This window comes from Pinus tabuliformis, chromosome 2_2 (assembly GCF_031772625.1).
Source record: "Pinus tabuliformis cultivar Carrire ecotype Pingquan chromosome 2_2, CPIR1, whole genome shotgun sequence".
NCBI lineage: Eukaryota > Viridiplantae > Streptophyta > Pinopsida > Pinales > Pinaceae > Pinus > Pinus tabuliformis.
The window spans coordinates 1,014,726,781-1,014,747,713 of record NC_142300.1 but is presented as its reverse complement, the minus strand read 5'-3'; the positions used below and the strand labels follow the sequence as shown (position 1 = coordinate 1,014,747,713).

General features: G+C 38.5%; 1 protein-coding gene across 2 annotated transcripts in view; it reads left to right on the top strand.

Moving 5' to 3' along the window:
• Positions 1 to 20,933, top strand: part of LOC149196814 (uncharacterized) — a 211,818-nt gene that overhangs the window by 16,823 nt on the left and 174,062 nt on the right. For both annotated transcript variants that reach the window (XM_089405656.1, XM_089405657.1), the window contains one exon: positions 16,791 to 16,862. In XM_089405656.1, coding sequence (XP_089261782.1) covers positions 16,791 to 16,862 — 72 coding nt within the window. The remainder of the gene's footprint in view (positions 1 to 16,790; positions 16,863 to 20,933) is intronic.

Below are 20,933 nucleotides of genomic sequence, written 5' to 3'. Positions count from 1 at the left end.
AAGTAATGAAGAATGTGTTTTGCAGCCACCCAATGCACTCTCCTGGGCTCACAACTCATTCATAGTGTTATCTACAAAACATATATCTGGTCGAGTGTTGACCAAATACATCAAACAACCAATCAACTGTCTATATAGAGTAGGATCCACCAACTCGGAATCAGAAGCGTGAAGCTTCTTCTAGTTAGTGATCATAGGTGTAGACATGGGTTTGCAGTCCTCCATGTGAAATTTGCTAAGAATATCCACAATGTACTTCCCTTGTCCCAGGAAGAAATGCCTGTCCTTCTGCCACACCTCCAATCCCAGAAAATAATGCATCAATCCGATATCCGTCATCTCAAACTCTGAAGCAAGATCTCTCTTGCAACCCTCAATGAGTCTCTCTACACCAGTGATGATCAAGTCATCAACATACAACACCAAAATGAGAGGCTGCTCACCCACCACAATGAAGTATAGGTTCGGATCAGCCTCACTCTTTGTGAAACCCAACTGCTGCAAGTATGTATCAATCCTAGAGTACCAAGCTCTAGGAGCTTGCTTCAAGCCATAGAGTGCCTTTTTCAATCTGCATACATGGGACTCCTTCCCATGCACCTCAAAGCCTTGCGGTTGCTCAGTATAAACTTCCTCCTGAATGAAGCCATTGAGAAATGCGGTCTTCACATCCATTTGGTGGATCTTCCAACCCATCTCTGCTGCAATCGACACAATGGAGGAATAGATGTATACCGAGCTATGGGAGCGGAGGTCTCCTCATAGTCAACTCCCTCTATCTGTGAGAACCCTCTCGCCACAAATTGAGCCTTGAACTTCTCGATGCCACCATTTGTAGCATGCTTTATCTTGTAGAGCCATCTAGAAGTAACAACTGATTTACCTTCAGGCCTTGGCACTACCTCCCAAACATTGTTCTTCATAATAGAAGAATACTCCTCCGTCATGGCCTCTCCAGACCTGCTCGCTCGTTGCCTCCTCATAACTAGAAGGCTTGGAGTCAACAATGCTTGTTACCAATGCCATGTAACTATAGAACCGCTCAGGTGGTTTACTCTCTCTAACCTGTCTCTTTGGCCCAGCAACTGATGTGGCCTTGCGCAAGGTATCTTGAAGCCACTTGGGCTTCCTCTTCCCTGAGCATACTTCTCCCAATGGAGTGAAAGAATCCTTATCATCATCAGAAGCTTGAATTCCTGAAGGCCTACCAATTGACCTCATGCTTGAATCTGTGCCTGTAGAAGCTGAAGTACCGTGCGAACTGTCCATTAGTGGACTATGCTGTGAATTGCTCTGCGGACTGCCTTGAGAACCACCCACCTGACTCTGAGAGCCACTGCTCACTAATGGACTTGACACTGTAATCAATGTACCCCCTGATCCCTGACCACTGGATCCCTGTGACTGACTCATCTACTCTCGAGGGTTTGGTGACTTTGGATACTCTAACTCCCATGACCTCCTGAAAGCTCTCTCCTCCTCGAACTTCACATCTTGCCTGACAACCACTTTCCTCTGCGCAGGAATATAAATCCAATAAGCTTTCGAGGTCTCGCTATAACCCACAAAGATGCCCTTGTCTGCAGTGGGCTCTAGCTTGGTCCTGTTCTCTTTGGGGACAGGAACATTTTAGGCACCCAAAGATACGAAAGTGCCCAACATCAAGCTTCTTCCCAGAAAAAGCCTCCTCTGGAGTCACATTCCCCAAGGCACGATGTGGACTCCCGTTCTGCAAGTACACAGCAGTGTCGCAGGCCTCTGCCCACAAAAATAAAGGTAACCCTTGATCATGAAGCATTGCTTTGGCAGCCCCTACAATGGATCTGTTCTTCCTCTTTGCAACCCCATTTTGCTGGGGCTTATAAGGAACTGTGACCTCCCTTCTAATGCCTGCCTCAACACAAAAATCAACAAAGTCATCAAGGGTATACTCCCCTCCATTGTCCGACTTGAGGACCTTGATCTTCCTACCTATCTGGGTCTCCACAAGAGCTTTGAAATCCTGAAACCGCTTGAATACCTCACTCTTGGTCTTCAAGAAATAAAGCCAGGTCTTCTTGGAGTGCTCATCAATGAATAAAACATAGTACTCATAGCCGCTCAAGGATACATGAGACATCCGACCACTCACATTGGTATGAATCAAGTCAAGGATCCCGGTTGCTCTGCTGTCACTGCTGGGAAAAGGGGATCTGGCAAACTTCCCCATAGCGCATCCTTTGCATACATCAAGGTGATCAAAACTGAAATCTAGCACACTAGTGGTGATCTCCCGCAATGTACTCAAGGCCCCATGATACATGTGCCCCCATCCTGTGGTGCTAAATCTCACACAACTTTGAACTTTTAGAACTGCTGTCGGTCCTGTCTCGGGTGCTGCTACTCAATGCCATCAGGGTCTGGAATGAGAACTTGTACACCTTGGCATGGCGCACACCAATAGCTGAAGAAGCTGAAGTTCCCCTAGGATATATAAGCACTTGCCCTCTGCTGAACAACACATCATACCCTCTATCCTCATGTGCTGAGACGGATATCAGGGTCTTTTCATTCCAGGCACATATAAAACATCTGACACTTTCAAGGGAGGTTTGGGTCCCCTATCAAATGTTATTGTCCCCACACATCGATTGCTCTAACAATGCTGTCATCACCAATTACTACCTCCATATCAATGTCACCCTCTGAAAGCTCTGAGAAGTACTCTTTGACTCCTGTCATGTGGCAGGAAGCGCCACCGTCAACATACCACATGCTAGAAGATGCTCTGCTAGTAGGGGGGAATGCACACTCCCTCTAAACCTGTATGGCAGGTGATCCTGCACTAATGGCCTCACAAGCTATGAATCCAAAGTCCCGATCAAAGCTCTCTGAGAAGCTCTCTATCTCTGCAGAAGCTGCCATGGGTTTGTCTTTCCCTTTCTTATTCTTCTTCTCCGGACACACAACAACATAGTGTCCCAACTTTTGACAATTCCAACATTTGACTTTGGAATAGTCCTTTTCCTTGTTCTGCTGCTTGCCTTTACCTTTCCCTTTGCCTCCACTGTTGGAGGCTTGCTTCTTTGCTCTGCCCTTATTGCCTCTTGCTAATAATGCCAAATTGTCATCCTCCTCCACCCGTTTGGCTGCCCCAAGATGGTTCTTTTTGATCTCATTCTGAATGCAATCATCACACAACCTCTCCCAATCGGGAAGGTTTTCCCGTGCAACAGTGCCATCCACAACACAAATTTAGAGATTTCACAACTGCTGAAATTGCAGAAATAAAACACAGCAAAATTATGACAGCCACACACAGAAAATAACACAGTGATTTTTGGTCAATGTGACCCTAGAAAAACCCCCTACAACTCTTAGGGAAAACCAGTTTGAGTGCTCTTCTTTATTTTTGTAAATGCTTTTACAGAGAAACTGAAATACATAGTAAAAATTCTAGCAACCACAAATTACAACTTATCTCGAAAATCGTGCTTGAACTCCGCCTTGAAAATTGTGCCAATCAGCAAATAGCCAAAACAGAAAATTTTCCAGCAATAAAACAACATTAAATGCTGTGCGGCTTGCCTCAAAAAATATGCCCAGAACTTGCTGTACGGATTGCCTCGAAAAATATGCCCAGAACTTGCTGTACGGATTGCCTCGAAAAATATGCCCAGAACTTGCTATACGGATTGTACGGATTTCAACAATACGATTGCCTTGAAATTTGTGCGCAAATATGCTTTCGAAATTCTTGCCCTTGCTGCTGCCCCTCTTCTTTGATTTCTGTGCTGTCCTTCCTCTATATTTGTGCCTTTCTACTGCAGTACGATTTTGCCTTGGGATGCGTGCCCTGTTGCCCAGATTTACTGAAATGTCTTCTTGCTGCTCTCCTTCATTTCTTCACTGCACAGATATTTTCTCGTTGCTCTCTCTTCTCTTTCTCTCAAATGCTTATGAAAGAATGAATTGATATTTTCTTCCTCTCTTCTTCTTTTATTCTCTAAATGACCTTTTGGGTTACCTTAAGATCTAATGGCTGAGATTCATTTAGATCTAGGGATTAGAATAAATGTGCATTTAATTCTCACTTTCTATTTTTAACTCACCCACTTAAGTAAAGACCCACTTAGCCTTTTATTTCCATAGTCACTTTTTCACTTTCTAATTCTTCATTGACTTTAATAAAGTCACCTTTAAATTAGAATGTAACTTTACCACTTATAAAGTCACTTTTAAATTAGAATGTGACTTTACCACTTGTAAAGTCACTTTTAAATTAAATTGACTTTACCACTTATAAAATCACTTTAGGAGAAAAGTAAAAAATAAATTTGGACACTTTTCCCTAGGCCAAAGATCAAAGCCTTAGGGAACCACTTGTCCTCTGGTACCCAAATTTTAACACCAACTTTGCAAAACCTCAATATATGGCCCGGAACATTGAATGATTGGTTATGAACATTTGGATTTTTTTTGCTGCTACATATATTTTATTAATCCATTCAATTTCACCAATCTTGGCAAGCATAAGGTTCAATGAATGTACTGCACATGGAGTCCAAAAGATGTGATCATATTGACCCTCCACAATTAAACTTGCAACGCTACAAACTTGTGCGTTGTCTGTAATGACTTGGACGACATTATTTGGCCAAACACTTTCTATTGCATCAATAAGAATTGTGGATATGTGTCAGGCCAAGCAGTAACTCCTCAAGGCAAAAATGATTTGTATGTATTATTCCATTAGGTAGGTCTTCATTATATACATGAGGGAGAGACTATTTAGTTCATCTCCTGATGACTGTTCATATTACTTATTTATCTATTTACATATATTCACCCAATCACAAGGATTAGGTGTCAACATTCCCCCCCTTAATCTGAAGGGATGTTGGTGAGTCCAAGCATCATTCTGAATCGTTCAAGCTTTCCTCTTCCAAGCGCTTTAGTGAAGATGTCTGCAATTTGCTCATTTGTGGAACAATGATGGAGATGGATTGTTTTGGCCTCAACATGATGTCGAATCAGATGATATTTAGTATTGATGTGCTTTATTCGATCATGGAACTTTGGGTTCTTGGCCAACTTTATTGCAGAGGTATTGTCAATCATGAGTGGAGTTGATTGTACTTGTTTTACTTGCAAATCTTCAAGAATTTTCCTGAGCCACACAATTTCTTTTGTTGCTTCAGCTGTTGCCACGTATTTTGTTTCTATTGTGGAATCTGCTGGAACTGATTGTTTGCATGATCCCCAGGAGACAGCGCTTGATCCAAGACTCATAGCATATCTTGAAGTAGATACCCCAGTTTCTTTGTCTCCATCGAAGTCTGAATCCGAGTATCCAATCAAGTTGAAGTCGTCCACCTGTGTATACTTGATTCCAAAGTCTTGAGTTCCCTTCAAGTACCTTAGAACTCTTTTTGCAGCAGACCAATGTCCCTCACAAGGCTTTTGCATAACCCTGGAGAGGATTCCAACAACAAACGAAATGTCTAGTCTGGTAGTAGTTAGGTAGTTGAGACTTTCTACAAGATGTCTATACTTTGTTGCATCCTCAAATTCTTTTCCTTCAATAGATGTGAGCTTTAAGTTTTGTTCCATTGGAGTAGTAAGAGGATTGCACTCTGTCATGTCAAACCTGTTCAACAGATCTCCAATGTATTTCTTTTGAAAAAGAAATATGGACTTCGGATGTTGGGTTACTTCAATGCCAAGATAGTAATGAACATAGCCCAAATCAGTCATTTCAAAACTTTTCCCCAATTCCTTCTTGATGGATGCAATGTAGCTTTCATTGTTCCCTGTCATCAAAAGATCATCTACATATACCACAAGATATACAACTGTTTTGCCAACTTTCTTGACAAATAAAGTTGCATCATCAAGATCATAATGTTTGAAATTGAGTTTCAGAAGATGCTCAGTTAGTTTTTCATATCAGGCTCACGGTGCTTGTTTGAGGCCATACAAGGACTTCACCAGTTTGCATACTTTATGTTCATGTCCTTTCACAGCAAATCCTTCAGGCTGGGACATAAAAACATTCTCTTTTAGATCTCCATTTAAGAAAGCAGTTTTTAGATCCATTTGATAGACTTTCCCACTGTTCTGAGCTGCTAGGGCAAAGAGTGTCCAAATGGTAGCCCATTTTGCTGTGGGGGCATAAGTCTCCTCATAATCGACCCCTTCCTTTTGTGCAAAACCTTTTGCCACAAGCCTAACTTTGTGCTTGTCAAGTGAGCCATCAGCTTTATACTTGTTCTTGTAGACCCACTCGCAGCCAATTGGTTTGGTTCCTAATGGAGGATCAACTAGCTTCCAAGTGCCGTTCTTTATGAGGGCATCATACTCCTTTTGCATTGCTTCTTTCCATTCGTCATGAGAAGCAACTTCTTTGAAGGAAGTTGGTTCAAAATCTGTAGACAAGTTCAATTCACAATCATAAGAAACATCCATATCAACAGGTGAATTAGAGTCATACATAACCTCCATTTTGCCGGTTTGAATTTCTAGTTCCTGTCTTTCCAACCTCATCAGGATGAACACTTTCAAGTGTCTTTGTCAGCCACTTTGGGGGACCTTTCTCAGATGGTCTAGGCCGTTCCGTTGATTGAGTTGGTACTGAATCAAGATTGAGTCTCCTAATTCTATCAATCACGTCACTTAAAGCATCATCCGTTGTTGGAGTTTCATGCGGGGGAGTGTTCTTCAAAAGAAGATTCCACATGTTGATCTAGTATAGGAATCCCCCCTTCAAGGTATGGAATCTGATTATCAAATTCTTGAAATGATTTTGCTTTTGCGAATCTATCGAAGCGATCAAGTGCTCAACAACATTGTCAATTTTGGATGATTCAAGAAAAATTACATCTCTAGATACAACAAACTTTTTATTTACTTCATCATAGAGACGGTATGCTTTGGAGGTGTTTGAATACCCCAGAAAGATACACTTACGACTTTTAGCACCAAGTTTGTTTCTATGTACCTTTGGTATCAAGGCATAACAGGTGGAACCAAAGACCCTGAGATGCTTTACCGAAGGAACATGTCCATACCACATTTCATATGGAGTCTTGTTTCTTATAGCATTAGATGGACATCTATTCTTTATATATGTAGCACATAGAACAACATTAGCCCAAAACATTATCTTTACATTTTTGAAGAAGAGCATGGATCGTACCATATTTAAGATTGTCCTATTTATTCTTTCAGCTACACCATTCTGTTGGGGATTATAAGGCACAATTGTTTGATTTTTGATCCCATGTTGGCAAAGATAGTTTTCAAATTCATTTGATGTGTATTCTTTTCCATTATCAGTGCGCATAGACCCAATATGAGATTGTGCATCATTTTCAGTCCATTTATGAAAATTCTTGAATGTTTGAAAAGCATCAGATTTGTTCTTCAATAAATAAACCCAACACATTCTGGTGTAGTCATCAACAAATGTCATGATATATTTATTTCCATTTGTAGAAGGAACAGGCATTGGACCACATAAATCTGAATGAATGAGTTCAAGTTTTCTATGTGCTCTTGAATGTGAATCATGAAAACACGGTTTGCTATGCTTTCCTAGAATGCAAGCATCACATCGCTTAAGTTTTCTAGAAATTGTAGGCAAACCAGCAACACCATTTTTCTTCAACAAGCGGAGACTGTCATAGTTCAAATGTCCAAATCTAGCGTGCCACAATAAACTTGATGGAAGTGTACCTTCTTCATGATGAGAATTGTATGAGAAATGTTGTGCATGAGCAGAGGTTCCTTGTAGCTTGAGAAGCCTTTCTTCTTCTATTCCCCTCATGACAAGTGAGTGGTCAGATGCTTTTCTTACCTCAAGCTTGCCATCAAACATATGAATGGAGTGACCTTGCTGGCGGATGTGGACCAAGGACATCAAGTTTCTCTTGAGTTGTGGGAGATATAGAACATGATGCAGAAGAAAGTCTGGAAGACCAGGCAGTTTAAGCTTGATTGTCCCAAGCCCTGATGGCTTGATTTTTGATTGGTCTGCAAAGTATACTGCTCCATCAACATTGTCCGTGAAATCTTCAAAAAAATCCTTTCTGAGTCATGTGGCAGGTTGCTCCTGAATCAAGAACCAATCATTTTTCCAAGAAGCAAGTGAAGCATTAAATAAATCTTCATTTACTCCAATGTTACATTGTGCCACAAGTTACAACATAATGAGCGGATTCAGGTGCTTTACCTTTGTCTGTATCATCAGTTTTACCTTTCTGTTGGTTTCTTTTTTGCTCAATTTTGTCCCATGGTAGCTTGCATGTAGAGGCATCATGTGATCCATTTCTTTTGTAGCGAATGCAGTGCAAATCTGCCTTTTCTCCTTGAGAATGTCGTCGCCCCTGCCTTTGAAATATCTCTCTTCCTCTTCGACCACCTCTTCCTCTTGAAGAATCTTGAGTAGGATGCTTTTCTTTGTGAGCAAGGCACACAACCTCTTCAGAAGATTCAGGGGCTGTCTTCTTTCCAAAAGCTTTTTCTCTTTCAGCAAACTTTTTCACAAGAGAGTCAAAGGTGATATCTTTGAGATTTCCATTTGCTTGCAATGACTCAAGATAATTGGAGTAAGTAGGATAAAGTGCCTTGAGAAAAGCGATAAGAGGAATATCCAATTCAAGCTTTAGTGGATTTGATATCATGCATTATAGACTTTACTTCAGATGCAAGAGCAAGAGGATCATTATTTTGTAGTTCAAGAGTGAAGAGTTTAATCATGAGTTGAACAACTTCAAGTGCAGAATGTGAGTCATAGAGTTCTCTCAGTTTTTGTAAGGCTTCAAAGGCAGTTGAATATGACGAAATATGGCGACTCACCTCTTCATTTATAGATGCTGCGATTAATGCATAAGCTTTGTTGTTCTTGTTTTCCCAAATGATGAGCTCTTTTTCTGAGGTAGGCTGTACTGGTTCATTGTCTCCGTCTCCGACACACACTCCTTTCCACAACTCATTGAAAATGAGGGTGTGTTTTATCATCGGGACCATTCAGGATAGTTTTCCTTGCCAGTGAGAACTATTCCCACCATGGATATGATTGAATGCATTCTGTAAAAAAAAACTTCTGCTGATAGAAAAATACTTCTGCCAACATATAGTAAAATTGTACTTCTGGTGGTATTTTTTTTTTTAACATTTCAAGAGGGCATTCTCTCCATGTACTGTCTTTGTCTTTAATGAAAATATAAAACATAGATCAGCTATGCATTCTGCAACGTTCTTGAGTTGTTTTACACGAAAGGAAAACAAAACTATCTGAATTTGGTCTTCACCAATCTAATCTCAACGTGTATATTATAAAACTTCAATATAATTCCATATAGCATTTCCCATTAGCAAGCAAATGGGTTCTAATCTAATGTTGGCATATACTTTGAAAGCTTTTGGAATTATCAAACCTCACAATTCTTCATAACTTTATGTTGGAGACCGCAATTTCACTCTGCCCACAATTTCACTCTGCGATATCTTTGACAATCTGAGCAGAATCAATCGTTTTCCGATGGAATACTTGCTCCCTCGGTGACATGGAGATGGGAACCCACATGGGTTCCTTGCTGCATTATAATCTCAACTCTGCCAATTCTTTTATTGGCAACGCTATACACGACCTCAACACTGTCGTTCTGTTGATTCTCTGGGCACCAACATTGCGGTAACGAGGAGAAATCAGCTTCGGTTTCTTCTTCTGCAATCTCCTACTCCTCTTTCAACAGTGGTAGAAACACGATTCTCTGAGTTAACCTCGTAACATTGGCAACAAATTTATTCTTTTCCATGGGGGCTGAGGGGATTTGGGCGGTGGAAGAAGCACACAGCCAAGGAAATAGCAGCAAAAGTTGATGCAGCAACTACAAGCAGAGGGGGAGGAAAGGCGGGTTTAGTTGATCATCTCGGTGTTGAGAAAGGTGGCTATGCCAAGTATGAATGCCCTCATTGTAAAACGACTGCCCCTGATATCAAAACAATGGAAATTCACCATGAGGCAAAGCACCCGAAAATTCCCTACAAGGAAAGTAAAATAATTAACAAACATGCCACATTTGCTTCCGACCCAAACAAGCCTCGTCCTGGTGTTCGTGGTAGTTTAAAGACGTGAATGTATTCAATAAAATATAATGAGGAGAGCAGAGGACTGTAGTCGGACATAAAATCCTGAAGATATGAGCAGAGATATGGAGCAAACAGCGTATGGAAAAACAGTGCATAGGGATTGAGCAGCATATGGAAAAACAAGATGCAAAGGAATGCTTCCGATGTTGTAGCAGAGGAATGTTGCAGCAGAGGAACATGGCAGCAACGTTCAAGCCACTATGCAACGTTTATGGACAGTGGTTTTGAATGGAGAGACAATGCTTTGAATGGACAACTCTTTTGAATGGAGAGCAGAGGAGCAGAATAGGGAGTTACAAAGGGCATAAAAGCTAAAAAAAGGAGTTGACTCTGATACCATGTCAGGCCAGGCAGTAACTCCTCAAGGCAAAAATGATTCGTACATATTATTCCATTAGGTAGGTCTTCATTATATACATGAGGGAGAGACTGTTCATATTACTTATTTATCTATTTACATATATTCACCCATTCACAAGGATTAGGTATCAACAATATGAAAGATTCATCTTTCTCTATTCCACTGCGATCAACAACCTTAAAAAACATTGCCTCTTGGGGGCATATTGCAATAACATTAACTAATGGGTGGTTTCTTTGGTCTCACCATCCATTAGAAATGATGGACACCTTTGTTTCTGCCCATGTATTCCAGATTGACTGTGCTGTCTATCCACGGATTGCCTCCCTGATGCCAACAAAGTAGTGCAGACCTTTTCATATCAAGGGCTCTTGTACCGTTTTGGAACTTCATTAACCACCTTAATCATTTGTTGCCAATAAGTGGAACACATCAAATTGAATGCTAGCCCATTTGCAAAGATGCAACGAGCTACATGTGCATCCGCTATGTCTCTGCCCTGATTATTGAAAGATGCTTTAAGAGGGCCTAGAGTGGGCCTTTTATTAGTTGTGGCAACAAGCCTAGATGGCAATGGAGGCCTAGTTATAGAGCTTTGTGCAGGGTGTTTTCCCTTAGCAAGCTTCCTATCAGCAGTATCATGCAAATATGCATAGAATTTAATTTTTGTAAGACTCAAACCTTGGCCAAGTTTGCCATTTGCATCTTTTGGCCCGGTGCATACTTGCACCCCTGTGTTAGTTTGTCCAGTGAGTTGGGCCTTCACTCTGGTATATGCATTGTTTTTGATATCTTGACATTCATTGCACTTCCATTTATATGAACCACCTCTAGGATTCTTTTCAATAATATTGAATAATAATGGAGATTTTGCGTCCTGTTTTAATGTTTTCCCTTTCACTCTGTTGTGATGGTTCCATTTCCATAGTGTGTGACTGCATATATGAGAAAATCCAAAATTCAAACTATTATGAATAGACAAAATTAAAAATTAAAATACATAAAAATTAAAAATTTAAGTACATAAAATTAAAAAATTTAAAATATTAAGAAACATTTAATTAATTAAGTTATAAAAATTTAAACATATTATAATATAAATGATTTCTCAGGAGGCTTATATTATAATAAGTTATAACTTGTTGTATTTCTCGGGAGGCTCTAGAGTCTACTGTGAATACATTCAACGCTGAATATTATAATACTGTATTATAAATAATTATAATTTACATTATTCATCATTCTTATTATTTCTGATTACTGAGAAATAATTTTAAATAATTATAATTTATTATATTTAAACATATAATTATAATACAAGAAATAATGTGTAATTTAAACATTTTTTTTTTTTTTTTTTTCTTGTTAAGACTAACCTAAGTACCCACGGGGGATTTGAACCAGTGACCTATCGCAAGGAGTGCCTTAACAAGGCACCCATTCACCGTCAATCCAAAGTCCCGTGGGCATAATTTAAACATTAAACATTGTTATTATAGTTTAAATTTTAAACATATAATATACGAAACAATTATAATACTACATTATATTTTATAATATGCTATGCCCTGTAATTACAATACTCTGTCTTTGCTTTGTTGGTCAACACAGCATGCAACACAAAACAATGACAAACCATAAGGGTAGTACATGACACAACAGTGACACACCGTAAGGGTAAGGTAAGGGAGGCAGGACAGAGAGGTAAGGTAGGCAGGCAGGTGGGTGGATAAGCAAGGTTCGAGCTCGACATTTTCTTAACACACCCATTCACGGAGCTCTCTGCTCCGTCCAACGGATAAAGGCATGACGCACAACACAATGACACACCGTAAGCCTTAAGGGTAAGGTAAGGTTAGCAGGCAATACAGGTAAGGTAGGCAGGCGGGATATGTAAGGTAGATAGGCAGGCAGATAGGCAAGGTAGGTAGGTAGGCAGGCGGGATATGTAAGGTAGATAGGCAGGCAGACAGGCAAGGTAGGTAGGTAGGCAGGCGGGTGTAGACCTCCATGGGCAACAATGTCGTTCCTACAGATGCGATTTAAAAAAGCCCAGATTTCCTAAAGTGTCGTTCCAGTTTACTTATTATGTAAGAATAGCCATCCTGCGTTTACTTATCAAGTAAACTTTTCTCCAGGATGCAGGATAAGTTTTTCTTTTCCTTTTGATATCTCTTCCTACTGTGTCGTTCCTAAAGCCCATATTTAAAAAAAATTGCTATAAAAACTGTCGAGGAATTCCAAACGAGAGTAAGGTCGGTCTGTTGTTGTTTGCAATTGAGCAGGTTCGACTGACAAACTCATAGAATAAGACAAACAAGGACCACTTCATCGAATTAACCACCAAAAAACCTAAACCTGAAATCTGCATTGAAATTAAATTGAAATCCGGTGTTTGTCAACACAAGATCTGTTTCCTAAATACAAAATCTGTTTCCTCAACATGGGATCCGTTTCCAACAATTACTGATCCGCCACGTCGCCGTTTCAAGGACGAATCAAGGTGGATCCGGATCCGGATTCAGATCGAATTTGTGGATCCTGGACCCCCAGGTGCCGGATTTGGTAATTTAGGTTTTTAGGCAGATATTGCTGAAGTGGCAGTAGTTCAATTAGAATACTGTCGGACTGATAGCACAAATTTCTAGGCTGTTCCATCATGATTTTTTAGGAGGGACAACAACTTGAAATTTAAGGAACAACAACTTGAATTTTGAGGAGGAAATTTAAGGAACAACAACTTGAATTTTCCACCCTCAAAGTGGGTCTAAAAAATATTTAGTCGATGATGTCTAATTATGAGTAATCATTCACCTAAAAGATTCCTAGACAACGCTTTTTACATCTAAAATATTACATAGACATCCCATATAGAAGGGGATAATTTCAATTATAACATGACCTCTAGACTCAACCAAGTTCTGCGATACAAGACAAATGATCTAATATGACAATATACATACATTGGATAACACGAGGACTCACCCAAGACCTTACCATCGAACCCCACTTGAGCTTTGGGGTGTGTGTGGGAGAAAAACTCTGCCAATTATAAGGGTTCAGAAACACTAACAATTGGCAGAGGGTAACAAACTCCTTAGATTGAAACTCTTTGCTAATAATCAGAGGCTTACTTAGATGTTTTTACATGGCTTCATAGTCATACTAGAACCATTTTTACAATAAAGGTCCAAAGGGCAGCAAAATTCAGAATTACAATGATAGATTGGAAGCTGCATGATGATGATGACTTTGATTTTTTTTCGTCTGCTGATATGTACTCTGAATCTTGGGGTAGTTGACACACATGTGGTCAACATGAAAAACTCTTGTAGTCTTGAAATTCCTGTAACTAATTCCAATAATCAAAGCTACCTGCTCCGTCTTAAGAAACTCTCCAAGTTGATTTCATCATTTCGGATAGATATTCATGTCATTTTAAACTTAACAGACCTTCTAGGAGCCAAGGTCTTGGGTCGGCTTTTAGGTCGGACCTCTTTAGTGAATTTCGTCCTACTTTATGTACATCGGATTGACTTCGAGCAACCTTCCTTGACTCCTTAACTCATCTTATGCTTTAGAACAATAATCTTGCCTTCAAATGATTAATAAGTTATGCTAGACAAGACATTCAATCTAAGGTGTCTTAATTCAATTCCATAGAGAGGAGGAGAAAGCTCGGACCTATTGAGCAACATCTCACACTTACATAACAATACAAATATAGAGAGATCAAATACATACCTTAGAAAGTTTAGATGAGGAGAGATAGGATGCCTTTTCTAACTCCTCATATATTACGTGACACACAGTATAAGGTCCTTGAAGATCCATACTCCTTCCACAAGGATAGGAAAGCCCCAAATCCGCATAGTTTCCTCAGTGCACCTTAGAGAAGTTCACACAACAAAGTATAGTGCCACATACAAGCCCGAACCAATTATTAGAGGACTTGACTTAGGTTCGGATCACAATAGGTATCATATTGATCACAGAGCTTGGATAACAGTCTCAGACTTCAGGCAAGGGATGGACCCGAGGTGACCTCGGTACTTGGCCTAATCAGATATCTGAAATAGCTTAAGTCGGACCAATATATATACCTCGGATGGAAGGCTCAAACTTCCTCTAGGATTCGGCCTAGATCAATGGTTCTTGGACCTTGTACAATACCCAAGAGACTCAACAAAGGGGCAGACTTCTCAGAACTTCAGACTTCGGATATACTAAAGAAGCACAAAACTTTCACTACGAAGATCTCTTCACTTGATTAGACTTTGACTTCTTTATACACCTTCACATGAGGGGAGCCACAGATCTTGCAAAAAATGCTACAGATCTTGGCTAATACAATTTGGATGCCATAAAAACTTGCTCTGACCTCTATCCCAGATATGATTATAAGCTCACATTGCTTTCATAGTGGATTGTGAGCCAATGAATGCATCAACCTTGGAGATAGTGCGAATCGCAGAGATGAATAGATAGAGACTTGATCCACAAACTTTAGCCCAGAGACATTCGGCCTTTCTAAGAAATGGATTTCAACTGCTCTTTGATCATCCTGTGCTCTGATTCCATGTTGATTTTTCTAGGGCACAAGTTAGAATAAATTTTCATCATCAGGATAACTACTTTCAATTATCAATTAGCATTATTTCCACAATAGCATTCATTTATCATTAAGCACTTATATAGAAGAAAATATCAACCATTAAACATGAAAAAGTAGTTGAAAATAACCTTGAAACCACCATGAGACCAGAGACAGAAATTAGGCTTGATGCCAGCACAAGACCCACAAGGGGAAAATCTTGAAATTTTTCCTTATGAACAAGAGAGAATTCAATTCATCAATACATGCAGAAATAGGATGAAGATAATAGCCAAACCAATATCCAAGAACCAGATGAAATCCCAGACCAACCTCCTGAAATTTCAGCCCTACTTTTCTCCTGTAATTTGCTGGATCAGAGATAGACAAGACAAATTCGATATACCAAATGGAGGAAAGCTCTCCTTTATATATACTTTGAGGGGGGTCGAATGGGTGCCTCTTAGGGGCCCAGCTGACCTTAACAAATAGGAGGCTGACTTGAATTTTTAGGAGGCAAAAATTTAATTTTGAATTTTTCTTTTTCCTTCACATGAAAATACTGTCCATGGCTACTATATTTCCAACATTCCTGACAGACAAAATGTGAGGTGGATGGGTATATCAAGATGCAATTTGTCATTTCATATCTCCCCCTCCTATATATCCCAGGCAATCAAGTCCCCTTGTCTTTTTATATACATCATATTACAACCTTGGTTTTATGCTGTTTATTTTAGGAAAGCGAAAAATAAAGGTATACATACTTTTGCATCTCGAATCGGTATTTGAGATATGGACACTGTTCTTTCTGGAATCTGATACCTCTTCTTGTGTGCTTCTGTGCAACTACACAAACTAGTGTTAGTTATGCTCTCGAGACTGTTATCTTTGGCTCTGAACTAATCACACTCCTAGAATTGTCGATATTGGCTCTGAATTACCAGTTATGCTCTCAATATTGTTACAATAGGCTCTTCAATCTGCCAGAGTGATAACTGTAGGTTCTGAATGCTAATTATGCTGATATGCTCCCAAGATTGTTACCAAGGGCTCTAAATTTTAACTTTTCAGAATGATTACCACGGACTTTAAATTTTAACTTCCCAGAATGATTACTATGCAATATGAGCTTCAAGTTACCAAAAGCATTACCGTGTGCTGTAATTTATGTTGAAAATCTAAGTAGCAGAATTTCATGATCTCTGGGCATTCATGTTTCTGTATACTCAGGAGAGGTAGTTTGAACTTTGCATGGTATATTTAAAAAAAAACATATATGAAGCTTTTATTTATCAAGAAAAGGAATCTTGGAAGGGAGATGCTAGCAAATGTTGTCGCAATAACAGTATCTGTGGGATGATTAGTGGGCCAAAGCTTAGTGGTGGAATGAGTTTACAGTTCCATTTCTTGATCTGTTATTCATTTAGAAGAACAATAACAACATCAATGGGATGATCACTGGGAAAAGCAAAGTTGTGGAATAAGTTTAAAGTTCCATTGCTGATCTGTTGAAAAAGAGTTTCTTATGATCTGTTTAAATGATTTTGTGCAAATGATTGACATGTATTGGAAGTTTTGTGTGGAGTTAGTACAATACCATCAAATTTGTAGTTGTCTTTTGGATCGAGTCTTGTTTGTTCTCTTTTGTGCTTCATACATATTTGCTGTATGTGATTCTTTGTTTATCTTGTGGTCCAGGGCTTACAAACTTGAAGGAGCTGCAAATTTCTCGAAGTAAAGTCACTGATTCAGGCATTGCTTTTTTGAAAGGTGAGGTCACACGTATGCACATTTTGATTTTTTGACCCTTTTTAAATTCCATTTGAGCAGGGTATCAGTTTTAGTCTAACTTTCCTAAATGAAATGGTTTAAAATTTATGTGCTCTTTCATTCTTATATTCGTGGATACTGTTTGAATATTCTATTAGATGATTTCTGTTCATTTCTTATATTTGCATGAGTTTTTTAAAATGAGATAGTTGAATTTGTAAATGTTAAATTTTGAATGATTTATTTTTTGGAGAAATAATATCCCCGATTCTCCCTTGAGTGAAGGATGAGGATGCACATTTCGCAGATTTCTCTCCTCTTTGCTGGGGTTTAGAATGGAGGGCAGTATTCACCACCATCTGCAATAGCTTGCTAGTAACCCTGCAAGGCTTGGTGGGAATGGATCTTGTGACATCCCTAGGCATTATACCTCAGTGGAAGTGGCTGGACCTGATGTTTTAAAAATGGACCGAATTGGAACCAGAACAGGCTTGGTTGACTCTAATTTAAGACAAACTGGCCCTTGAACCAGTTTGGTAATTGAACCTGTCGGTTTGTTATGGAACCAGTCAAATTGGGCAGTTCAGCTGGTTACAATCTGGAATTTGAAACAACTGTCCAGTTCAGTATGGAATCAATCAGATCAGCCAGTTCAACTGGTTCCATTCTAAACCAAATTGGGTCCACCCATGGCAAAAAATGGATAAAAACAAAAAAAAGCCAGAAAAAAACATAATCCCTTCCCCAAACCCTTGAACAGTTTTACGTAAGGACACCCTTACATTTAGCTATAGGCATAGTACATGATATATACGAGTGAGCTTCATGTAGTGGGTGTCTTAATAGTTTGGATTTACATTGATTATATAACTTTGTATATTTTTTTATCAAAATTTTCATATTATATGTAGGTTTTGGTAAACCAGTTCCGAAACCAGTTAGGACCTGTTTCCAATACTGGTCCCCAGTTGGACCTTCGGCCGGTTTTGGTTTTTAAACATGGGTTGAACCAACTAAGCTAAACCTTGGGACTATACCGAATACTCTATGTTGTCGCACAGAATGTCTAGGCACCGCGACAACGGCTTAGATCGGGGGCTGTCACCCTGATCCCCAATCTCTCCGTTTAAGCTGTCTCCCTACATCAGGCTAAGGGGGGTAGACCCTATGGAAAAATGGAATGAAGAAGAACTAGTTCGAGAGACACAGTGAAGCGATTAAGTACTTGATTAAGATTTAGCAAGACTTATAGGATTTGATTAGATTTTAAACGATTGATACCAGTGCCTTAAGGAGTCAACGATCTTGCTAGGGAAATGAAGACCAAGTAATCGATTAGCAATTGCTGCTTAGATGAATGACTATCTTATATGAAATGCAGACCCTAAAACTAATGTGAGATACAAGAATCTTGGTTAATTTTAGTTAAATGCCTATTTAAGTTTTAACCCTTCGATCTTTTCTATATTGAGCCTGATTTCGTAGTATTTGGTAGAAAGAAGATAAGGTGAAGCACAATAAGGTGTGATTAACGATACCTCTCCTGAAAACCTAACATACCCATTGCCTCCGACGCTGTAGAAAGCTGTGGTTTTGACGACTGCAAGGTCACTGTTTTAAGTACCATTAAAAGTAGGCTACTCAAGCAAAGATGGATGGATATCTATCTCTCTATCGACCAAGTTTATGCTTGGAAGTAAATTTCATTTATGCAAAACTAACTTATATGCAAATGCACCAGATGATGAGAAGATAAGATGAATTTAGATTCAAAGATAAAAAGATTCTTATGTCGCAGAAACTTCCAATACTCAAATGAAATGTTCGCTTTATTAAATGAAGACTCAAAATTAAACCCTTGAAGATATTACAATTAGAACACAAGCTTATTTCAAATCTTTTTGGTACAATTATAGCTCAAAGATAACAAAAACGTCTTTGCAATTAATATCAAGCAAATACTGCTTAGATGAATGACTATCTTATATGAAATGCAGACCCTAAAACTAATGCGAGATACAAGAATCTTGGTTAATTTTAGTTAAATGCCTAAGTTTTAACCCTTCGATCTTTTCTATATTGAGCCTGATTTCGTAGTAATTGGCAGAAAGAAGATAAGGTGAAGCACAATAAGGTGTGATTAACGATACCTCTCCTGAAAATCTAACATACCCGGTGCCTCCGGTGCTGCAGAGAGCTGTGGTTCTGACGACTGCAAGGTCACTGTTTTAAGTACCATTAAAAGCAGACTACTCAAGCAAAGATGGATGGATATCTATCTCTCTATCGACCAAGCTTATGCCTGGAAGTAAATTTTATTTATGCAAAACTAACTTATATGCAAATGCACCAGATGATGAGAAGATAAGATAAAGTTAGATTCAAGGATGAAAAGATGCTTATGTCGCAGAAACTTCCAATACCCAAATGAAATGTTCGCTTTATTAAATGAAGACTCAAAAGTAAACCCTTGAAGATATTACAATTAGAACACAAGCTTATTTCAAATCTTTTTGGTACAATTATAGCTCAAAGAGAACAAAAACTTCTTTGCAATTAATATCAATAAATGCTCAAAAAATACTCAGTTTATGAAACAAAGGATATGCATTTTATCACATTTCCATGACAGAGTACTAAATTATCAGAAATTAATTTTTAGGACAGCAGTAAAAAACTTTATGACAACAACAATATGACAATGAAAACAATAAGCTATCAATGATATCTTTATGCAAAAAATTTACTGAAATTTTTCCAAAACTTGCCCACATGAATTATAAAATTTTTTCAGCCTGTTATGATGTGATTTCCGGAATTATATCATATTTGATATACTTATTACAGCCAGCAATTAAAACATGAAATAAGCCTAATGATGAATGCCCAACTCAAGAAATTAATTCCTTAATGTATTAGACAACTTAGGAACTGATTTTAGGCTAACCCACATGAAATTTTGCCACTGTTATATTTCAGACTTTAGAAACAAAATTATTTAGAGATAACAGTCACCCAAAATGTAGATCTAGGCCAAATTTTTGATACACATCAAACATAAATGACTTATTAATGTATTTAACAAGTTTTTTAGTTAATTTCAAACCACTTAGATGTGCTTTTCACCATTATTAGAAAGGTATATGATTGTTTTAGAAAACAGTGAGGAAAAATATGGTTTAGAGATCAAACCCTTAGGCCTTAGGGCTTGAAGATCACCTGCCCAATTTGCCAAAAAAAAATTCAATACCTGAAACACAAATTTTTGCAAAAACCCACCAATGATTAGCTCTAGAAAATAAAATATTCAAATCAGAAATGGAGCAAGGGAATCTAGGGTCAATGAGAGCTAGCACTAGGCCCAATAGAACTAGTGTTGGGCTAGGAGAAGGCAAATCTCGGCTTAGGAGCCCCAAAACTTAAAACCCTTGTTCTGAAAAAAATATTTTGCTTCAAATCTTCAGATTTATTGTAAAATCTTTAATGACTGGCCTTGTAAAAAGATTTGGGATAAGATATTGCCCTCTAGGGCCTAAATCTGTCTCAAAACTCCCAGATCTGCTTGAAAAATATCAGTTCTGAAGATTTACTTCGTTGATTTCTCAAATTTATTCTTGCAAATAATCTTTGAGCCCAGATCTTGCCTTCTAGGGTCTAGATCTAGCTCAGATTTTAAGATTTTCTTGGCTGATTTCTCAAATCTATTTCTGCATAAGTGAAAAGAGAAAAACCCAATACCTAATATGTACAAAAATAGAGAAAATCTCAAAATACCCAAGTGTTAAAATTCAAAATTATGTTACAAAATTTCAAATCTACACAAGTAAATAACAGATCTATACAAATAATTTACAGATCTATCAGATCTAAGGAGTATGAGTCTAACTCCAGTCCCAGATCTGATAATTTGAAGCTCTTAATAGCCAGATTTACCAAAATTTCCACAAAATATTTAAAAGATTTTGAAATTTTAGAGAGGTACTAGCTCAAAAACACCCTGCAGAAAAAAGATTATCGTTAGATAAATCCTGAGGCTTATATGAAGTAGGCTCTTCAGAAAATATGTGTTGA